The following is a 23,012-nucleotide window of genomic DNA, read 5'->3' on the forward strand; positions in this document are numbered from 1 at the left end:
CATCTCCTGTGAGCTCTCCAGCATGAGCATCATGCCCTTAGCAGGTCTTGCTTTTACTCAGGCTCTTTTGACCTCTCCCAGATATTCATCTTCAGAGTAAAAAACTCAAATAACTACATTTATGCTTCAGCATGAAATGACAGTCATTGATCTGACTGGACCATGGGATCTGGTAGTGGATGTGTTCTAGGCTGTAGAAACAAAATCACCCCACTGCGAGGAACAAACCCACAAATTTTGGGTACCAATGACCCCTGGGCCATGCAAAGATGCTGTGGCCAGACTGGTGTCACTCTGCAGGTGATACCAGCAGCTGCTCAAATCTCAGAGCTCTTCAGCTCTCCCAGCAGTATTGGTAACACCAAACCATAAGCTTGGCTTAAGGAGAATATCACACAGTTTGTAAAACTAATAGCAATGGACGTGTGGAGTTAGGAGCTGCCAGGGATCCCATTTCAAACTTTGTTCAGTGGCTATGAGAGCTGCTGGCCTGCTTTTTGAACAAACACTAAAGCTTGTCACATTACAATGTGACTCCAGAAGCTGGGCTTTGCTAAAGTACCAAAATGCAACCATTTGTGCTGGTAATGCATAGATGTTGACTTGTCCCTGTCCAGCAGTTCTGAACAAGGAGGGATAACATTGACAGTTGAAAAGGAGACATCTCAAAGCTTTGTCTCCAAGGGGCAGAGATGGAGCAGAGGAGTACTTACTTTGTCACAAGATCTCCTGGAGTTCAAACAGCATCAGCACAGCAAGGTAGAGAGTTTCAACAACCTGGATTATTCTACAAGACTTGTAATGTTTGTTGGTGACTGCTGGTTTTTAAACACCCACTCCAGGTGATTCTATGAAAATGGAGTGTCTCATTTTAAAGGCAGTAAGTTTTCTGGACAGTTTGGAAACAGAGTCTGAGTGCACCTGTGGCAGAAAATCCACAGCGCTAAGGCAAAGCTCCAGTGTGGCCAGGTGCAAATCTCATATTTTAAAGATCGTTTTAAGATTCCAGTCTCGTTAATTTTAAGCCTGGACTCTATACATGATAGTCACTGCTGGAATGGTGAACTAGCCCATTCTAGAGACACTGCTGTAGGGAACTGCCCCTTTACAGAGACACATAAATCACCCCTTCCTAACCAAAGGAATTTCCCGTTCCATGGCAATGCACAGTAAAACACTGAAACATACACACAATATTAAAAAAGGAAATAAAATAAAAAGTGATATGCAATAGCATGACAGCGTCTTTAACAAAAAGGGGTGAGAGATCAAGTCACAGAATCCCAGGTACACTGCAGTTTATGGAGGTTTCTTTACAAAAAGAGAATTTAATGTGATGCATATCAGCTGCTAATGGGTTGCTAAGTAGTGAAGGACACTGCACGACCACTTAGGAATCCAGACAAACAAAAATCCTTTTTTTTAACACAGAAAAAACAAATCAAATGTCAGTGCTTGAAAGCAAAACACTGGAATGACTGCACTTACCACCTGGAAAAGGGTTAAAGAGCAGAAAGAGAGGTTCCAGGAGCAGAAGGAAGGGGAAAAAAAAAAAAAAGAAAAAAAAAAAAAAAGGAGGAGAAGGAGAAGAAGAAATTAATGTTATTCATGCGGAAAAATAAAGAAAAGATTTTTCAAAGAGAAGCTCAGGTATTTCTACACCTGGTCAAAAGAAAGCTATTTTTTTCTTTGCCTAGATAGCATGAGATAATTCTTCTTACCAGGCCTCTTAGCCAGCTTGTCAATGAAAAATAGACATGGTAAGTTTTTGGAAGTTTAGGGGTTTTTTGGCCTTTTCAATAATTTCTATCTTCCCAGAGTTACATTTTGAATTATTTTTAATTAAAAAAAATAGACAAAATAAGATTATTTTGAACTGAACTTGCATAGTTGCCTTCTGCCACAATGCTGCTTTTGCTGTTGCAGGGAATGCTTTGATGAAAATACTGCCTTGTCTCCAACCACTTCAGCTGAAGGATGAATGCTTTGTGAGACCCTCCCAGAAGCCAGCCCCACAGCTATCCCACCATGTGCAGAGACACTTTGCCTAGACAGGTTACTGGTAACCATGTGGGTGGGAGTGGACCTAGTGGCCGGTGTAATGATTGGACATAGACTGCCTGTTCCCCAAAGGATGAGGCCATGACAGCTGTAGCTGGCTTGGTGCAGGCCACAGTGCACATCTGGAAAGGATGGTCTTGCAAAGACCAGTAATTCCCTTCACTGACTGCTGTGTTCAAACCTTGCTACTGTCATGAAGGCAGTATCTGTGCTGTAATGATGGGGACAGTCTCCCAGCTGGACTGTCAGGACGGCACTGGTGAAGCTGGTGGCCTTTGCATCTCTGCCATCATAAGTGAAGAGCACTTAGTGTCTTCTTCCCACACCCACTGAAGAAGGCTCCTTTCAAAGGTAATTCGGAGCCAGTACGCAAAAAAAAAGCTAGGTTATGGCCTACTGTCCTCTCATTAACAGGCTAATGAAGAGAAAATGAGGGCAAGCCTCTGCAGATGCACAACAAATTGTTACCAGCAGGAGGCAGAAGAGGACTCTGATGATACAGCTTGAAAATCAGGGGCTGGTGGGGCAGAAAAAGGGTGTCCAGATCTTACGTGCACTGGTTGCTATAATAAGCCATCCCCCTCCATGCCCCCTCCATCTTCACACAAGTTCTGGGAAGTCTGTGGCTCCATCTCTGAGCTCTCAGAGGGGCAATGAAAGAACGTATTTCAGTGACTCGAGACTTGAGGTGCCCCTCTACCCCTGGAAAGTCTCACAGTCATGCTCTATGCCTGTGCCATAAGGCTGGAGAGCAGGGAGGAGATCCGGGTCAACGGTGCCTACAGCCTTCCACGGCACCGAGCAGGAGGCAGGGGCCATGCGTACTCCCATATGTATGCTATGGCCGGGCTCTCCAAGGGTACACAAAGTCCCAGTGCTGTCCCCTATGCCCAGTCCCATCTCCCCACTGCAGTTATTTTTCCTCCCACTCTGCTCTGCTCTCTACACTCTGGTTGGCCTTTTAGGAACACATCCAACCTATGCCACCTGAAAGAACCTCTAAAAGGTGTTGAGAGATCTTACAGCCCCTGCTGTTTTCCAACCGCACCTTTGGGCACTGAGCTCTGCTCACACTACTGCTTGTCCAGAGGTCTCCCTGATACGAAACTCCGCAGTGGCTGTCTGCTGTGTCTTGGGGAAAAGGAACAGCTGGGAATTACGTCATGTTTTGGGAAGGAAGGATCAAATCTAGACCTGTATGAAACCACTGACTCCCTTGCAGCAGTTTCTGGGATGACGGGAGCCTTAGGTATCTGCACCACAAGAACTAGCAGCATAATTGGTGCTGCTCTCTGCCAGCCCAGAGAGACTGGCGGTGAAGACCTCTCCGTGAGAGCTCCTGGGACAGGGCTGATGCATGTAACAGACCCTGGGAAGAAAGCTGCATTGCCTATGCCTGTATAAGATAACTGATGTCAGCGGGGGATACGGCTTTGGCTTGAGTGTGGAGTGACACTAAAAGCACTGTCCCCAGGTCTGGACCTGGCCTCCAGAATTCCCCCTGAAGCTGGGCAAAGTTCTTTTTGCCAACCTATCTCAATTTTCCAGCAACACATCCTGCATAAGAGGACAGAACTCTATACTGGGAAGGAAAAAAAAGGAAGGATGCATATCCAAGTATTACTTACATGGCCATGCAGGTCTGTGTTTAGCAGCATCAGGGCACAGGTGAGCGTATGAATCCCATCTGAAACACACCACAGTCAGATGGCTATGATTACTCCTCTTCCCATGCAGTTTTGGTGTTTGCTGTCTTGGCAGCCCACCCGTTGCAAAATCAAGGCTAGTTGCTATGTCTTGGGACCTTAAAGAATACCTATTTCGTTCAACTGTCTTAAGATAGTTTAAAAAAAAATAGCTTTTTTTCCCTTTAAACTTTACCTTTTCTTGAAATGATCACCAGGGAATTGGCTTTAAAGCAGTTTTGCCAACGGCTTTCTAAAGATCAGACTTTCCACTGAGTCTCCTTCCATATCCATTTTGTGCCAACGCCATTGTTGAATTGGGCAGACACCCCAGCAAACAGAGCTAGTTGATCACAGTTACCTCAGGGGTTTGTCCTGAGGCCTTTAGCCATCATTCCCAGGCAGTCTGCAAGTTCTTGAGTAGTTCAACAAACATTATTACTACAAATGGGTGCAGCATTTTTGGCTCTCTGACTTAATAAAACTCACATGAAGCTTTCCTTCCATTTGAGACAGCACAGCACCCTCTTCTGTACCAGGTAGCCTGGTGGCTTGCTGTTATTTCAAAACCATGCTATGTCTTGAAGCTGTTCAAGGTCAAGAGACTAGCCTCCACGCACCCCCCTCACAACAGTGAGATGCAAATACACACTGGCACATCAACTGGTCCTTGCAAGGACCTCACAAAAGGGATAGAGAGTACCAGGAAGAAGGTAGAGGCAGAAATACTGCAGCCTTGGTCTTTAGCCCTGCTCTTGGTATGACGTGGCATGCTCACGCTGATGGGCTGCTCCACAGACCAAGCTGGACATGACATGATGCTCCTGGCTTATTTCCCTCATGCATGCTGCTCTGTGAATTGGTGCCCTAGGATCAGGTTGTGACTTACCCTCAGGCCTGTCTGGGGAGGTGGCACTGGCCTTGTCTTGTGGGGGATAGATATGCAGTCACGGAGAGCCAGCCGTGGCCTGTCCCCATCCCAGCCAGCCACTAAACAAAGGCACCATTTGTGTGGAAGAGTGACAAGCCCTCAGCACCCTATGCTCAAGGTCAAGCTCTAAACACTGCCAGCTAAAGGCAACCAAACACATGAACCCAAGATGAAGGCAACTGAGTACATGAGCTTCTCCCTTTCCTGGAAGAACCATGATCTGAGGAAGGAATGGTTTCTCATGGGACCATCACATATTTCTCTATGAGGGCTGACAGTCCTGGGGACATAGTGTGATGGACATCCCCCTTCAAGACAGAATCACTTCCTAAGAAAGGTTCTTCCTTCGGTTTCACAAGAAGAAATTTTGGGCTTAGGATAATGTGCCTTCCCAATGTGTATTTTTCAGTCTCTGTGGGAGATTCTGGGCTGACATCTTCACCTGGCTTTACTGTATCACTTTGGTCAGGTAAATCATGTCCCACATGGCCCCAAGGTGGAGCTGGTGTCCTAAAACCTGCTATTCTCTTGCTGTTGCTTGGCTCAGTTGTGTTCACTTTCTCTCTCAGCTTACACAGTGTCACAACAAAGCCATATAGTTCTTCCATGTCTGGGCTTCATCAGTAGAGGAAAGCACTAATAATGTGTCCAAGACACCACTCTCTGGGAGAAAAACCAGTCACCCCACTCAGTGGTTGGCAAGTCAGAGCTTCTGCCACTTTCATTTGCAGCATCCTGTCACGCAAGGCTGAAGTGACCTTCAGTGTTGCAACAGCCATGTCTCCATCAGCGGAGAAGTTATTGAATCAGCATGTATCAATGCCCTGAAATGTCTTAGAGGGCTGTAAGACCTTCTCAGCCACTTGATCATCTCCAGACAAAACTGCCTTGACTCTATCATGCCTCTATGCCAATAGACCATCACAGCCACAAGTGGTTCTTTAGAAATCTAGATAATAGACAGTGGCTCAAATTTCATCTTGGTGGAACATCCTTTGCAAGTTTAGGCTGGATGCAACAAGAAGGAATTGCTTCCTGAAGAAAGAACTTGCAATAGCTCTCTCAAATTACCATGCATCTAGTGCATGCTTTTGCAGTATCTGCAAAAGATGTGACTTCAAGGAGTCACTTTGCTTCCCTCCATTGCATGACCTTCAAGTATTACTTGGATTACAATTATATTTTTCAAGCTCCATTCAATTCCAGTACTAAGCGCAGCACTGTCCTGCTTGGAACTTATTCAGTTGACGTTTGATCTGCAGAAAGTGGTCCTGCCCAGCCTTGTGAAACGTGCTGCCACCATCACAGGCAATGCTGTGGCCCTAAATGTTAATGAATAAGTCATGAGAGCAGCAGTAACGTGTTTCAGATCCAGTTTTCCTTATTTTTAAAATTATTATATTGTTTATGAGTTTAACATTTTCAAAACAAGTTCTACCAGCAGCAGTGACATCTCTGCTGAGGGCCATGCAGTTATGGAAGATTTTAACTTTCTGGCTTCATTCGTATTTGAATTAGCAGGCACCTTCTCACAGAGTGTTCAGAACTGGGATCTAATTTCTCTGCTGAACAGTTGCTACAGCATGACTCCATCAGCAGCTTTGTAACCCATGTTACCACATGGCAAAGCTTGTGTTTTGTTTAAATAGTCAGTGCCTTCCAAACACCCTCATGCTGAAGGGTGTGGGATGGAGTCAGAGGTCTGATCCCCTGTGCTCCAGCTCAGCCTCTGCTCAAGTTGGTGTGTGCATGCATCCACCCTCACAGTGGGTGTTGGACACCTAAGGACCAGAAGGGGAGAAAGGGTCCCACTGCCCTTGTCTGTAGGAGTGGGAGGTAGATGCAATAGAATTAAGGATCACTTCCAGGGGGAAGTGTTGAAGAGGAGACAGAACTTGGCATTTGGGATATTTCAGTTGGGAACTGCTGCTGAAAATTCAGCCTGCAGCTTAATGTCTGCAGGTGGAAGATCCTTCCCAGGGAAGGTTGTTTTTGGATCAGTGGGGGAGAACATCACACAAACACAGGGAAATTAAATCTAAACCTATATTTTATTGGGATACCACTGACAAAAGCAAAGAAGTCATTCTGTTTTGAGAATAGCGTGTGTCCAGTTAGCTTGGCAGAGGGACTGGAGGGTTCGTGTGACACTACGCACTGCTGCTCTTTGGGAAGCCTGCAAGATGGAGACAAGCAGGAGCTCTCAAGCACAACTGCATGCAGAAGCAGGTGGAGGAGGAATAACTGGCACTGCTGTGGTGCCAGCAGAGAGCAGGTCAGCAGCCTGATTTCCACCCAAGGGGGCATTTCAAGATGCCTGTAAGCAGGTGTGTAGAGGCACATGTAAGTGCAAACATGGGCATACTCATGTCTGGATGTCTGCGTGTGCACCCGTGTACCAGGGATGATCTTTCGCATTTTAAAATGTCAGAAGAAACTATATCTACTTTAAAAAAATAATGGGGAGGGAGTGAAAGTAGCTAATAAAATCTGCAGCTCCAGTGAGCCCAGAATTTTACCCAGCTGTCCTTTTTTCTACTGCAGTAGCAGATGCAAGGAACAAAACTCCTGTGCGTGGCATGCCAACAGCATACCTCAGTCTTTATGGAAATGTCTTCTTCCATTCAATTGACAAGGTCTTGGGCTGAGCTAGCACCAGCCACTCATTTGCCCACTGCTAGCAACCACTTTGCAAGCCACGACTGCAGTAATTTTCACCCCCTGAGAACCACTCACCACCTCCCCTGGTGCCAGGCAAAGCATGGCCACTGATCCAGGCTAAAGCTGAAGATCTTGTCTTCAGCACAGCTCATATGCACTTCAGAGGACAAGGCTCCCTGGGAGCTGAAACTCACTCAGATCCTGACCTGGCTCTCTGGGAGTGTCTGTACAGCACCTGGTGTTCCCGATCCCTCCCAGGGCAAGGATAGTCAGCAGAGCAGGATCCCAGAGAAAGGGAGAAGCTGCTGCATTGCCTGCCCAGTGAGTGTTATTCAGGTCCAGCTGTGGATGGTTGGTTTTACGTTCAGGCTCTGTGACACACATGCACTGTGAGTGTGCAATGGACACTAGAGCCAGGGAAAGAAAGTGGTACCTTCGGACGTGCTCTCTTCTGGGTTGCAGTGGCAGTATCGCCGGGAGAAATGAATCAGCACCCGCTCCCGCTCCTGTGTCTCTCCCATCAGCGGGAACGCTTTTAAGAATGTCCTGCAAAGAGAAAGTGATACTTAAAGATGTCATGGATCAATCTGCTGAGCAGTATCCATGCTAAGGAGGGAGATGGAAAGGATGTCCTCAGAGCAGCTAGGGGAAGGCCTTTGTCCTCCCCCCAGCCTGTGCACCCCTGGGCCCCTGCAGGTGCAACCCAAAGGGTGTCTATGGAGCCAACTCTGAGCTGTGTAAGGAAACATGCTGTCAGTTGAGATCTGACCCACCTCTGGCTTGATGGCACCAGGATGGGTTGTCTGTCCCAAGGGAAGAAATTGCTCCCACTTGCTCTGATTTTGTACAGGATGGGATTCTGGAGAAAGTTGCTCTCCGCCATGGGGAAGCAGGTTGTGGGCCCTCTTCTTGAAGCCCACTTTTGGTGGTAGCACCTTGTGCCAAACGTGACACCAAAGCAAGATTAAATGACAAACTGGAGCTCCCCTCCCATCCCTGCTCCTATCACACAGACCACCTCCATGGTGTTGGGAAGCCTGGAGGAGAAACCCACCGCGCTGCTCCACTCTGTCCAGCCCAGGCCCTACGTGGGAATGTCAGAGATCAGCTCACCTGAGTGCTTTGTCAAGGGTCAGGCCAGTGAAGTCAAAGAAGCTGAGATACTCCTCTGCTACCAACTTGCTAAATTCGTTACTGTAATTAAAGAGGGAGTAGTAAGCCCTTTCATCAGGAAGAAGACAATGTCTACAAGAGGAACAGCAGACTGCCACCTCCTGGCCAGCTCAACTCCCAGCAAGACACTGCAGGCATCATCCCAGACTCAGGGGGACTTTCTCCTAGCTTGAAATGCTGCTAGAAGACCTCCAAAGGGCCCTAATGTGCCCACAGCCTGGCACTGCAGCTGCCAGCCCTAGACACCTGAGAATGAGAAATGCCTGCCCCCACTGCGCCCCTCTGTTGTGCTGCTGGCCAGGCAGAGCCTCCTCCCAAACCAGTCAGGAGGAGAAGGCCATAAGGATGTCCTGCACTCATCAGGCACCTTCTCTCTTACCTAGTCCTCTCCCATTGCTGGACGGGTTATCTCCTCCTACTGCAATACTCCTGCTCTCCACTCCACGTTGGCTCCCATTCCACCCTCTCACCACAGCACCTTGCTCGCATGTCAGATGGATGCCTCTGGGAAATGGAGCAGGAGAGCTCAGCCGAGCTTCTGACCCTGCTCATCCCTGAATGCTTCTCCAGAAACTATTCTCCTGCCACATTTTTGAAGGATGCTTGGAGACATGTTGCCTTAAAAGCCAGAATTGGTGCTGTTAAGTCCCTCTACACAGCTTAGGTAGAGGAAATATAAGAATAATCAATGAATGCTGGCAAGAAATGGGAGATGATCTCAATATGCTCAGCCTTTGTCATACACAATTCCTTTTCCTTCTCCTCACAAAATGAAAAGCATATTGCTAAGCATTGCACGTCCAGTTTCATGCCAGGACAAGTTCCAGGCGAAACTCTTTTCTTTTCCTACAACATTGTTTCATCTTCTGCTGTGAGGTAGATGCTGTAAAGCTTCTGGCATGGATGCTGTTCAGAAGTACGACAGATTCCTGGCAGTTTCCCAGGAAAACTTACTCTACTTGTCCTAGAACTTCACAGTAAGGTAATGTGAGATGCAGAAAATGACCATATGTTTGTGGAAGGCGATGTCACCACATCTTCACCCCCGTGCCAAAAAGCGAGCAGAACCAAGCAAGCCCCAGGCCTCCTCCGGGGTCTTCTAAGCTCTAAGTCTGCAGAAGACCTCATGCATTGGCTGTGCTAGTGCTGGGAACTAGCCAGTGCCCTCCCTTCCACAGGTCAGGTCCCACATGCACTGGTAGTCTCTCAGAAGAAAAGGTCTGATTCCTTCTGTTTGGGCACAGGTCTCCTGGGAACCTGCTTGGGCACTCTGGGCACTGGGCACACAGCCACAACTGCCAAGTACTTCAGCACTGCAGTGATCAACAGGGGAGAACAGTGAGTGCCTGACTCCCCCCACTTAACCTCAAGCTGGGCTTGAAGGTCTGGTTTTGCCCAAAGCTCCCTAAGACCAAAAGACTGGGCATGTCTATAGCCCAGCACAGATCTTGGGTGGGATGAATTGCTCTTGAGATATCTCCATGGTCTACACTAGGAGCTACACCCTAATTTACATTCCTAACTAAATCTATAGTCAGGCAGGATGAAGGCTTCTGGGAGCTCCCCTTCACCCCGCTCTCCCATCAGGGTAGCTTGGGAATGCAGGCAGGCCTTGCTGCCTGTCGCTTAGCTCACTGGGTCTTGCTGAAGGCTAGGAGTCTGCAGGGAATTTGTGACTCCCCCAGGACAAGTGGTCTGTGCCAGCTGCTGTGGTGCCAACAGTCCCCAGCCTGGGTGCCCACCACACCTTCCTGTGTGCCTCACTTGGTCCATTTCTGCTTGGAAAAACTCCAGGCAGGGACTGCCAGCTCTACCAAGAGAACCAGACAGTGTTGCAGGACACCTGAAGGCAGCCAGCCCCCAGGAAGTAACCAACTCCCATGTCTAGCCAGGGGCTCAGTGACATTGATGAGACCTTTCTCCTCTGAGGAACTCCAGAACAAGTTAACATGCCCCAGGCATGCCTGGGACACAGAACTCCAACAGTGGCCAGGGCAAGACCATGCCCTACACTAAGGCAGGCTTAGGTGTTTGCTCTGGTTTCCCCATTCAAGAATTGGCCTCCTCTCTCTCTGTGCTAGTCCCAGCCCCTCCTGGAGGAATGCATGACACTTCCACCATGCAGCTTGGACACTACAGAGACATCTCCACAAGAATAGCAAGGCGTTTCCCGTGGTGACACGTCTGGCATCCTCTGGCTGGTGGCCCTGCCACACAGGCAGCCTCTACAGATGTCCTCTCACCTTACACCCCAGCTTGACACTTCCTCCCTCTGTCTGGTTTGGGAAGGTCCAGGCACCAAGAGTTGCTTACTGACCTTCTGGGTCACAAGCCACCCCGGGGGTAACACAGGAGCCGTGACTTTTTCTCACAGTTTCATTCCTGCGTGGCTGGATGTGGACAGCTATGTGTTGGTTTACAGGCTGAATCACACTGTCCTACAGAGCTAAGCCTGTTTAGTGCAGAATCCTTTTTGTGCCACAGTCACCTGGGTCAAAAAAAGATTGTCCATAAGAAGTTTGGCTAAGTAAAATTCACCAAATAGCCAGGGGAGGAAAATACACTGTGTGTCCATGCCATGCTGCCCATGGGACTCTGACAGACCTCAAGTTCTCAGCACACTGTGATGCTGAAACTGTGCTCTGCTGCCTGCTCTGTTGCTGCCTGCATGGTTTTGTGAGCACAATTCTCTCCTGGGAAACCCTGCAGGGAAGTGCCTGGCATTATCGTCTCCATGGTCAGGCAGCTAAGATGGTTCAACCTCCATCCAACAAGAGACATGTGACTGTGGGTAGTGAGGGAAATGAGGCAATGCCACAGATCATTCCAGGAACAAGAATCTTCCATAGAGAGTTCAATTGCCAAATCACATGCTCTTCAGAGATACAATGGTAATTTCTGGATTTGAGGTTAATTTCACAGAACTGTGTCAGCTAGAAATAAACTATTTGGAGATAGACAACCTGCATTTCCTTGTTCATCAAGCCTTTTCCACTTGTTTGACAACGATGAATGTTTTTGGCTTTGGTTTGTTTTTCATTTTGTTTTGGTTTGGTTTTGGTTTTTTTTTAGAAAATTACCAATGTTCACAAAGGAAAAAAAGGGTTAAAATGAGCTAAAAAGCTTTAAAATGAGATTTTACTTTTTGCACAATCCTCCTAGCCAGCCCACCTCTTACTTAGAGCTGGCTTGAAAGCATCACTTAAACTTACCCTGTTCCCACCACTGTAGGTTGGTTTTATATTGTCTTAAGTGAGCAAGACCAACTTCAAACACACCTATCCTCATCCTTCTTCCTTTCCTGCTCTGCAAATCCACCTTCTCGGTCCAAGAGCCTGCAACTCTGTTCAAGTCGTGCTGGGAAATGATTCCGATGTCAAAAACCCAGCTGATCAAAACAAAGGTTTTCTTTTAAATGCTGTGTCAGATCCCTAATGTAGGTCACCAAACAGCTTTTCAAGGTATGAGGACCGCAAGTGTGAGTGAGGATTGCAGGAACTAGCAAAGGGACATACTCAGATGCACCCCCAGAGACCCATTGCTTGAAACCTCCCCCACTCAGTGAGCTGTCATGGCACATTTACAAGAAAGGAGAAGGATGTTAGACCTGAGGCAGCGCAGCCAGCAATGCACCTGCTACAAGAAGCACAGCAAAAGAGAAGAACACAGATGCTGCTAGGTGATACAAACAGCCTCTCTAAGAGATAATTTCTGGACTCCTTCTATCCCAGGACTAAACTGGGAGTCACAGATGATCCTTAGCACTGAAAGGTTGGGTATTTGCTGAGGGACAGTTGTGTTCTGCTTATCTAGACAGGGGTGAGACATTTCAAGGAAATAAAAAACTCCCAGCAACACAGGTTATATCTGATCCAGGAGAAGCATGATGGGGATTGCTGTCCTCACACCCACCAGCTTCCTAAAATAATGTTACTGCTACACTCGTTACTGTTACTCTGTCTCTTAGAAATCTCTGTAACTCTCCCACTTTTGAATAAATACTTTTTATTTCCTTTCTGCCTTACCCAGGCAGATCTACCAGCTGAGGTGCTTGGACCTCCAGTGTGTATCCGGCTCTCCATCAAACCCTTCATGGCATCTATACAGACTGGGTCAGGAGGCACTGCAGCAGGATTTTGGGGTGCAGACATGAAAAACCTGGGGACTGGCAGGGAGCCCAGTGCAGATCTAGGTCTGGATCCCAAACCTTTCAGCCTGGGGATTGCTTTAGGGAGGTTCTTGCTGGGCCCTTACCAAATGCAGGAAGCTCTTAGTTCTGGTGGGCTGCAGCTTGTGGCAGTTAGTGCCCAATACAGGCAGGCAACTTGTAGGATACAGATTGCAAGGGCATTGGGCTTGGACCAGTTTCAGCTGGAAAGATGTCCAACAGCCCTGACTCCATCCAGCAAGCCCTTGTAACAGCAGGCTTGTCCCTTCCTGCTTTGGTCCTGTCCTTCTAGCATGACCAGTGCTCCCCCAGACCCTCCCCACCACAGCTGTGTTTCTGCTGGCCATGCTCAATGCTGCCATCTCAGTCAACCCCCTCGCAGGGTTGGCTGCAACCCAAAGCCCCACTTACTTTTTCCCAAGCTGGCGTGCCACATCGCAGCGCTTGAACCCTTCAAGGTTGTAGAGACGCTTGGCCAGCCTCTTGGCAGCCTCACTATCTGCCCTGCAGCCATTCGCCAAGGTGTCCGTGCTGCCCTGGTCAAGCTGCTCTGTGCTGCCCATGTCGGAGTCAGAGTCTGATAGTGCATCTTTCAAGCTGGCATCGCTATATAGAAACAAGAAACAATTCAAGGAGTAGCAATGTGACTTGATGAAACCCGTACAAAATGCCACATTTTTATTTCTTCTTGAACTAACCAAAAAATATGAAAAAACAACAATATGTTTGTGAAACAGACATTGGGCAAATCCTCTTTTATTTTAGGTCAAATGAAACAGTACCATTTAATTTCAAATTTGTAGAAAAAGATTGAAGAGAAGGTGACTTCTCCCTGAGAAATGAGGGTGTATCATTCAAAGAAAGCAGCCCCAACACCTTTTTAACCTTCCTCTTTCTCCACTGGTGTGGAAAGGGACACCAAGCTCTTTCAGAGCTGTGGACATTCAGGAAATCTTAGGGATAGAAGGTATGCTTTTCAGTTCAGATTATTTGCTGAGGATGAGAAACTGCACTTGCACAGATCATGCCAATGGGACTGGCACCAGACCTGCTGTCACTGGTGGGCTGCTCCTCTCCCAGCTGCCTGCTGGTGTTGTGGCCAGCTGTTCCCACAGACAACAAGCTAGGCAGCCCCACTGGCACCATGTAGGTGGGGGCACCCCTTTATTTTCTTGCCCAAGGTCAGTTATGACTCCTATTCACACATCTTTGGGCAGTGTGACTCACTGAACGCCTGACAGGTAGCTGGACATACGGCCTCACTCCAGCTCTCCTATGAGCTGCCTGCTCATCACCAGGCTTCCGCATGCAAGGAAGTGCCCTGCAGATGAGTTGCTGCCTCCCAGGGATGATGGTTTGGGTCTGAGCTGGTCCAGAGGATGAAATCTCTGCTGATCTCCTCGCTGCCTGCAGAAGAAACTTTGGGGAGGCCTCTACAGGGGCACCCAGTCCGAAGTGAAACCTTGAGGTTTGCCTGCACTTCAGCACACATTTGGGAGTGTGCCTGACTGCCTCCAACCTGCCAAGGGCTTTTGCAGACGTCACGCAGACAAGGCAGTGGTCTACCCAGAGGAGCCCTAGCTTTGCCTGCTGTAAGAACAGACAGGATTTGCGAGCAGTCAGATGAATGGTGGTGCCCTCCAGGGCAACCGTGAACACAAACTGCTGAGCCTTGGCTTTTCTTGGGCTTGCAGGGCTCCTACAGAACCCTGCAGCTCACCTGCAGTTTAGGGTCCTGGGTTTGAGAACAGGGAGGACTCAGACACAGGCCCGTTGGGGACTGGCTGGTTTAACACCATGAGACCTTGGTCCCGAGCTGCACTCCTAACCTATGGGTAGAAAAGTTTTCCTGTGGGTATTTGGCATCTCTGCCATGACAGTTCATGAGAGGAAGGAAAAGGGGAATAAAAGCAGCTCCATGTCTATCATGTCCTCTGCGCCTTGCTCCTGGACTGGGACACCACAAGACTGGGAGCCCTTGCCCAAGGAATTCCCAGCCTGTCTTACCTGATGGAGTTAATGATCTTGGTGGTATCTTCCCCTGATCCTTCCACATGGAACCCATTTGGGATACTCTTCAAGGACAACCGGCTCAGCACGTTCTCTGATCTGCTGCTGGTAATTGAGTGCCTGAGAGGGCTTCCAAAATCCCCCTCCGCTGGCTTTGCTGCTGCCTGCTCTTGCTTATCAGCAGCCATATGGTGAAGGGCTTCTCTCTGCTGGGCTACCAGTTTCTGCTCCAAGAGCTCGGGGCTTTCCTTGACCCTTTGCTGGATCAATGGGGTGAGTGGGGCCTCAAAACTGACACAGCTGTCTGTCTCGTCTGTGAGAGAGAGGACATCCAAAGAGTCCAAGCTGCTGTAGTATGTACCCTTCATAAGGTCAGACTCAACAATCTTCTCAAAGGTCGAGCTGAACCCATCCCTGATGTCTTTGAATTGAAAATGTTCCTTGTCATCCTCACTGCAGCTCAGATTGGCATCTCCAGAAGCAAACCTGGACCAAAAGGGGAAATGTAGAAAATACTGTCAACGTAATCACTTGCACTGTTTGACTTGGAGCTAGGAGGCAAGAGGCAAGACAAAAATGGATGCTGTGATTATAGGCCCTTGGGCCCTTTCTGTGGTATAACCTGCTTGGTTCCCAATTTTATTACAAGCTTCTAGAGCTGAAAAAGGCAGAGTTTTATGTTGAGCCTTCCCAGGGGCCTAGCCAATCCTTAATTTGGTCATGCCCCAGTAAAAAGCCAAACCTCTGAACTGGAGATATTTGCACCATCAGGTGCACATGCAGCATGTGTCACATGCTACTGGATGCACTGCCAGCATGGATTTAATCTGCAGGTTATCTCTCCCTTCAAGTGCTCCAATTACGGTTACTTCAAAAGCATGAAAATCCTTAAGATCGAGGCCATTTCATCTAACTTTGGATGTCAGCAGCAAACGTCCTTGATCCCTTTTATAGCAGAGAAAAAGCAGAAGCTTTTAGGGAGCAATTCATATGCTCTAACTTGAGCTTTTTTTTTCTTAGACGAGACACCCTAGAAGTGCAAGGCACCCTACAAATAGTTTTCTCTCCACTGAGAGGGATGTAAAAGGTGATGGATGCACACTCATGCAGGGGACACTCCATGCTGCTTTACAGCTAGCCTGTGGGATTCACGCACCGCATTACAGGCTGTGAAATGCATGAACTTAGAAGTCTAGCTTCCAAGGTAAGCGTGGATGACTCTCAGCAATCCCGACTCTGTTTGGCTTTGAATGCAGGGGCATTCATTCCGGTGTACATCTCGATACAAACTCACACTGGGAGAATTAATCTGAGTCAAGTCTAGCAACATCAGCCGTGCTGGGAGCACTGGAGAGCTGGGAAAGCTCAGTCCCTCCTGGAATAGACCAGGCTGCAAGGACCTGCCTGAAATACCCTGGGTTTCTCAGGTGAAACCTGCCTCCCCACTTCCAGCAGACACTGTTGTCGTTTGCTTTGTCAGAACTAGACATTTCATGCTGTGACACAGGTGAAAGCTAGGGGAACAGTAATCTGCTTTTCCTCTGTCTGTGACGGAGTTAACTTTCTTCATAGCAGCACGTATGGTGCTGTGGTTTGGATTTGTGACTAAAACAGTGTTGCTAATGTACCTGGCAACCTTCCTGTGCCAGTGAACAAGATGCTGTACCTGTGCATGCCCAAACACAGCTACTGTTAGTAATATTTTCTACTGGGCACCAGTGACAGACCGCTCCCTGATTTGTTCATCACCTGGCACAGAAAAAAACTGGAAATGGACGTTGGGAGGTAGTGGCTCTAGCACGGAGGCAGCAAAGCACTTGTGAGCCAGACATGGCAGAGCCATGAGAGTGTCTCCTAGGAGTCCGGACTCTTCTCAATGCACTTTACAAAACAGCTGAGTCTTTTTAGGTGGGGAAACTGAGGCACACACTGCACTCCATGGAATTGCTCATAGCAAAAGTAAAGAGAGATATAGTCTTGTAGCCCACCTTCACCAGCAGACAGCAGAGAACAGGGAAAGCAAAGCGACCGAGCAACCACCTCGTGACAGTCCCCACAGCCAGCCATATATTTCCAGCTCCCAGCTATTTGCAGCTTATGGATGCCCTGATCCACAGACAGTCAGCCCATTTTCTCCAACAGACACAGGTTCCCTGTTTTCATGGTGGAGATGGACGCTGAACATCACTGCTGTGCTTGGGATAAGACTCAGTGGAGGCCTGAAGCCAGGTCTACTCATACTGTTACAGGGTCTGGCATGCACAGTTCCTTCTCCCAAGGCAGAATGGATTTGTCTGTACTGCTGCTGCACAGCTAAGCAAGTAGCAAGGAGGGAAGGCTGCCTCTCGAGCAGAGAGCAGGTTAATAAGGCCCTGAATTTACTGGCCCAGATATACTGACATAGTGTCATCCATTCCTGGAAACCTTAGCCCTTCAAAATGCCACAAGCAGGGTGGAAGATGGCTGGCCATTTCAGGACACAGTGGCCCTAAGGGCTAGAGAATGCACACCTTACCACTGATGATAACACACCCATCTGGGAACCATCATCATAATTTTTGTGGAGCAGCCAGTTCTCATGGGCAACACGGTACCTGAGCTCACATGGACCGGTGATCCTCTAACATCCTCATCAGCATGGGCTGCAACAACTCAGTATTTATACATGAGCACTGATTCCAGGCAGTAAAATGGGACCTGTCATCCCTTCACATAGGGAAGTCCTCAAAGTTATCACCCTTGATTGCTACAGCCAGTGTGTTTAAAGACCCAAGCCTGCAGGATAGGAGGTAGTCTGCCAACAGGGATCTCTTCACCCCAAGAATCCACAACAAGCAAAGATAGCCATAGCATGAGAGGGGGATACAGTGGACAACTAACAGAAAACCAGTGTAAGGACGTAAGACTGCAATGACAGAGGTGCACGTAGCCCCGTTGTGGCAGTGAGGAGTGGACACAAGTCAGCTTCCAGGCTTCTTGTCCCCCATCTCTGCAAGAAAAGTGCACTTGGGGAAGGATTTGAACAAAGGTAGATTTTTCTGCTTTTAACATGCCAGGGTGGGAGCCATTGGAGGACAGATCAGTGTTCTCAGGTTTCTTATTTCTCACTGTTCCAAGAGTCTGAGGAACCCAAGCAGATCAAGGTCCCATGAAGTGGCTGTGCCATGCTATCTTCCCTTCTTTGTGATGCTGGATGCCAGGGCAGCAGGCTGATCAGCTGTGGCAGGAACAGGCAATCCCAGCACAGCAGGGAGCAGGACACACCCATCTGAACGGCTGTGCAAGGATGGAGACAACCATGTGTGGCTTACCCTGCATTCATAAGAACTGGCAGGCCCCAACAAAGAAGTTTTTGCACCCCTTGAAAATCCCCTCTGATGTCTGAGCCATCAGAGATGCTGTTTTCAAACCTAGCTGTGCAACCACATGGGTAAAATCTTACACAAATCTGTAGACTCACATAATCCCTTCATTCCAGGAGTGCAGGGCTTAAGAAAACTGTAACCCAGTTCACTAGAGTTGGCCATGCAGCAAACCAGAAACAAGCAGAAATGAGACAGATGGCAGCAGCTCCAGCCTAAAGAGCCCTCATCCTCAGGAGTGCTTGTCTTCACAAATCCACCCATCCCTGCAGGGTGAATTACAGTGCCTGGCCACGACTTTGTGTACAAAAAAGATCTCATCCTTCCACAAAGCAGGAGGAACTTAAGAAATTTCATCCCCTTGTGACAGGAAGGACTTTACGGCCTTAATTACACCCAGCGGTGGGAATCATGGACCTGCCTTGGCAACTCATCCCATTGCCAAACTTCTTGCAATAGCCCCCATCCCCAGTGAACTTCCACATCCCCTCTCTTACAGAGGGTCTGTGTCCTCACCACACCAAGGAAAAACCCTGGATCTTTGTGGTTTCCCAAGATCCTCCGAAAGAGCCATCCCACAGTCCTTTGGCCTGCATCGCTTCACTCCCATCACCACTGTGTTTTTGTGTGGGAGCACCCATGCAGGAGAGTGTTCCCTGGGCCATCCCTGTGAGGTTTGGTGCACAGCATGTGTTTCCAGGGCTATTGTGCACTGCAGCTGTGCCCGTAGGTATTCTCCTGGGTGCTCCTGGGTATCAAGCCCATCAAGAGCCATCAAGCCCTGCACCTCCTGGATATTACTTTTAGTAGGTCCCACATTGCCATAATCCCACACTAGACAGCTACTGCTCTCTCACCACACTGAACAGAATAATTTCCATTAATTGTTCACTCCACAGACCTTGTATTTTCCAACCCTTGGTTTATCCCTTGAGCCCAAACCCATACAGCAGGCAACAAAGTGAGAAAGTCTGTGTCCCTACAAATGTCCCCCAGGCAAAGGCTGTGCAGGACAGACTGCAGAGATCAGGACAGGAGCCATGGTCCTGTATGAGTTGGTGGGTACCAACAAGTCAGGCACATCACACGTCTCCTTGTGTGGTCCAGAGAAGACGGAGGAAAAAGAGACTTTCTACAGCTTACATCAGCTCAGGAGCATCGTCTCCATCTAATTCAAGCAAACCCAGGCTAAGGTGAGAGGCAGTGCTTGTGTGAATGAATGAACCTGACATAGCTTCCCCACAGAGAAGTGTTGCGTACTTATTACACAGCAGGGAAGGCAATTGGTTTACTTAAATAAGGAGCCGTATATTTATGTGCATTGTAATCACAAGGTTTTCTAAGTGTATTGAAGTAACACTGTATCTAATTGCCTGTGCTGCTTTTCCCAGTCATGTCTGAAATGCCGTTTTATTGCTTATGGCAAGGCATGCAAAGCACTGCACTTGGTTATTACTGCAGCTGAACCGTACTGGATTTTTATGCACTGAGTTGTTTACATTTCACTTCTCACTAGTTAACTAGTTGTAATAAAGTACAATCTAGTTTACTGTGTTGGTGGAGTGGGGAGTCCTGTCAGAGAAGGACACTACAGAAATGAGAACTTTCTTGCCTATGCACTGCAGGCTTTCTGCAAAGTTTTTCTGAAACTTTTTTTTAATGGAATTTGAATTGCTCAACGGCTATATGTTGCCATGGGAGGAAATGTGTGGGCAAAGGCAGAAGTCCCAAACCTGCAGGTACTAAGTGCGTCCACAAGCCAAAGGTGGGAACTTTGAAATTTTTGTTTGAGTTCATGGAGTTGAAAGCAGAATATAATTCACTAGTGAAGCTCTCAGTTTGACTGCAGAGCTGTGACATCCCTGAGAGCTGTAGAGCCAATGTTGGGGGCTTCGGAGAAGGTGAAAGACCTCTAAGCAACATAGCCACAATGACAGGAAAATGGGGCTTTGACAAATGGTATATTGGCATGGCAATGGATGCCATGGGGTAAACTAGAAAGGGGGGAAAGTGATTCAGTTAATGCAAACTGCAGCGCAAGCACCAAAGCTTTGGCTTTATTTCCTTGACTTTTAAAACAACTATTTCCTGCACAGATGTACTAACCTACCTACTAACCAGCACAGCAATCATGGTTTCTTTCTCCAGCTCCACCACGGAGTTGATGACCTTGGATGACTTTTTCCCTTTTAATTCTCCATTGGTTCAGAGGGAAGAACAAGACCCAAAGCCTTCTTGTAAAGTACTTTAAGATTCAGGGACAAAATGCATCATACGAGCACCAACATGTGGATGATGACAAGTGATTTGTTCCCCAGAAATGAATAGTTGACTGCTCATGGGTAAAACATTTGGCCAGAGACAAAGAAACCCCAGGTTCTCCTATATCCAGAATGGGTCATAACAGAAACAGCAACAGACTGAAGGGGAGTAAAGAAAGAACTGGGGAAACTCAGAGATGATGATGCAGGATGACAGTGACTTCCCGGTGCCTCAGTCCATCTGTCAGCTTTGTTACTCCTGACCCACATTGATCTAGGAGAGCCAGACAATCAGCTACAGTCAGGAAAGACCAGCTCCATGCTGTGTTTGGCCCAGCCACTTGTTTCTGCCATTTAGCCTAAAGACAGGTGGTCAAAGTACTATGGAGCTCAGACACAGCGAGCTAACTTGATCCCTAGGCAATAAGTGGTTTCCCAGATTTCAGCTGTGTCCCTGAAGTTTTCCAGCTGCCCTTCTGCCTTTGAAAATAGTATGCGACTTGTCCCTTATGCATTCAGCTTCCCAAAAGACTTATTTGCTATCCAAATGAGTATATTTAGAGCATAAGATCATGGACTGTGCATGCAGAGCCCAGTCAGGCTGCATCATCTCCAAATCCTCAGCCTGCCACTTCTCCCAATTCATGCCCTAGTACCTTAGAATAATTGCACTTCCAGTGACAGTAGCAGCATCCACTGACGACCCTTAGCTTCCTCTTGAACTCACAATCTCTGCCAGGGAGCCGCATACCAAGTAAATGTGACTCCCTTGCAACCTGAGAGACTTGCAGACATACAAGACCTGACTGCATAGCTTACAGAGTTTGTGGGACTTGCCTCAGGGTTAGACTGTCCTAGCTCTCTGGACATCAACAGCCTGCTCCTTCTTGCTGGAAGCCTTGGGTAAAACAAACCATCAGCTTTTTATATGGGAGCCTATTCAATAGACTCAATGAATTAGGGATGCCTGTCGTCAGCCTACACGCTGTGTGGCTTCCCAGCTCTGCTGACACTCCTGCCTACGCTCCAGACAGCACTCTGAACAAATGGCTCAGTCTGAAGCTTGCACTGGACTAAAACTGGGAGGTGATTCACAGGCCCCTCTTGGCCACCCTGTCCCTTTCACACCTCCTCCTCATAAGAAGGCCATGCTCCTCTATGACAACCTCTCCAGCCCCATCCTGCTTGCAGCATCTCTCCCATGCCAGGACAGGTACATAGGCAGGGCTGTAAGATTCACAGCAGCCATCAACCCTGGATGGCTACAACAGAGACCCCTGGACAATTACTGGTGGCAAAGGGAAGCACCCGTACTCCTCTCACAGGAATGGCATGGGAAGCACCCCACCTTATCCCAGTCACCGGTCATTTCCCCTCAAGCCCCAACCTGCAGATCCAGGCACTTGCAGAAGCATAAAATCAGCTGTGGACACTGCACAGGTGTGAGCGTCTCCCAGCATGAACAGTTCTTCCACAAAGTCAGGCTGACAGTACAGAGGACACAGAGACTGAGGGGCATTGCACATGTGCTGGTTTGTCTCAGGCACTTGAGAAGAGGATGACATTCATATCTCGTCTCACATTGTTATTCCTGTGCTACCCAGGCACTGGTAACACCTGCCATAGGTGCAGCAGGGAGCAAATCTCAGTGCCCTGCCCTCTCTTACTAACGGCGTGGTCCTTTGGGTACAAAGCTGTAACCTGCTAGCTCAGGGACTGCCAGAGCAAGCCATGCTGCCAGGGGCTTCGAGTGTGTACCAACCTCCCAGACAAGCCCAGCTGTCCTTCATCCCCCAGCTGTTGTACTTGTCCTAAGCTATCTCAGGTAACTTTGCCGTAAGTGCTGCAGCTGAATCTCCAACTTGCAAGTAGGACACCCTTAAAGTGAGCACAACCAGCACCCAGCACTCTTGATATCCCTAAAGCTTCTCCTTCGCTTTAGTAACTCTGTGGGCAGACATTGGCTCTAATCACAGCTTTTCTGCATTTGTAACAAAGAAAAGCAGTCTAAGAAGCACAGAGAGAAAAAGAGTGAAAAGCCACAGTCAGCCATCAGAGCAGCTGCAGCTTTTTAAACTGACGAGTTACACACTGAGCAGAGTAACTCAAACCAAGGAGGCTTGAGGAACAACACAGGTAAACCAGCACTGAACCAACCTTATGACGGCTTCACACTCACCCGAGCTGATCCTCTGGCTCGTCAGCACTCAGAGCTTCTGAGGATCCCAGGACACCGTGCCACCGCTCCTTGCTGAGGGCCTCGCTAGGTATCTCCTGGCTGGGGGAGCCCCTCTCCCCCGAATCTGTGCTGCTTCGGCTGGGCACACTGCCGTCCCGCTGCTGCAGCGGCGTCTGCTCCCGTCCTGCGGCCAGCTCTGTGTCCACGCCGTTCACCAGCACTGGCCCATCCTCACGGCTGCTCTCGCTGGCAGCGCCTGTCCCCGGTCCCTGCTCACCCTGCCTCTCGCCCGGCTCTGTTGCTGCTTCCAGATGTTCGTCCCCCTGGCCCCCACGCTCCCCCTCCGCTCCTCGAGAGGGCTGAGCATCATCCCAGGGGCTGGCTCTCCCGCTGGCAGGCTCTGCAGGCTGGCTGAGCTGCTCATCCCCATCATCGCAGGCCAGTGCGGCCGGCTGCGAGCCCGAGGAATGCAGCTCACAGCGATCTGCGGTAGACCATGGAAAGTGGCTGTTCTTGCTCAT

At 48.6% G+C, this 23,012-nt stretch overlaps 1 protein-coding gene across 1 annotated transcript; it reads right to left on the bottom strand.

Moving 5' to 3' along the window:
• Nucleotides 1-3,689: 3,689 nt before the first annotated feature.
• Nucleotides 3,690-23,012, bottom strand: LOC104160352 (PH and SEC7 domain-containing protein 2-like; the record flags this gene model as incomplete). Its single annotated transcript, XM_009698450.1, has 6 exons — nt 22,492-23,012; nt 14,687-15,175; nt 13,091-13,285; nt 8,452-8,532; nt 7,772-7,884; nt 3,690-3,748 (listed from the first exon to the last, which is right to left on the bottom strand). Coding segments are annotated over exons 1-6 (1,458 nt in total), but the record flags the coding sequence as incomplete, so codon positions are not given.

The sequence above is a fragment of the Cariama cristata genome, unplaced genomic scaffold (genome assembly GCF_000690535.1).
Source record: "Cariama cristata isolate BGI_N322 unplaced genomic scaffold, ASM69053v1 scaffold41684, whole genome shotgun sequence".
In the NCBI taxonomy this organism is placed as follows: Eukaryota; Metazoa; Chordata; class Aves; order Cariamiformes; family Cariamidae; genus Cariama; species Cariama cristata.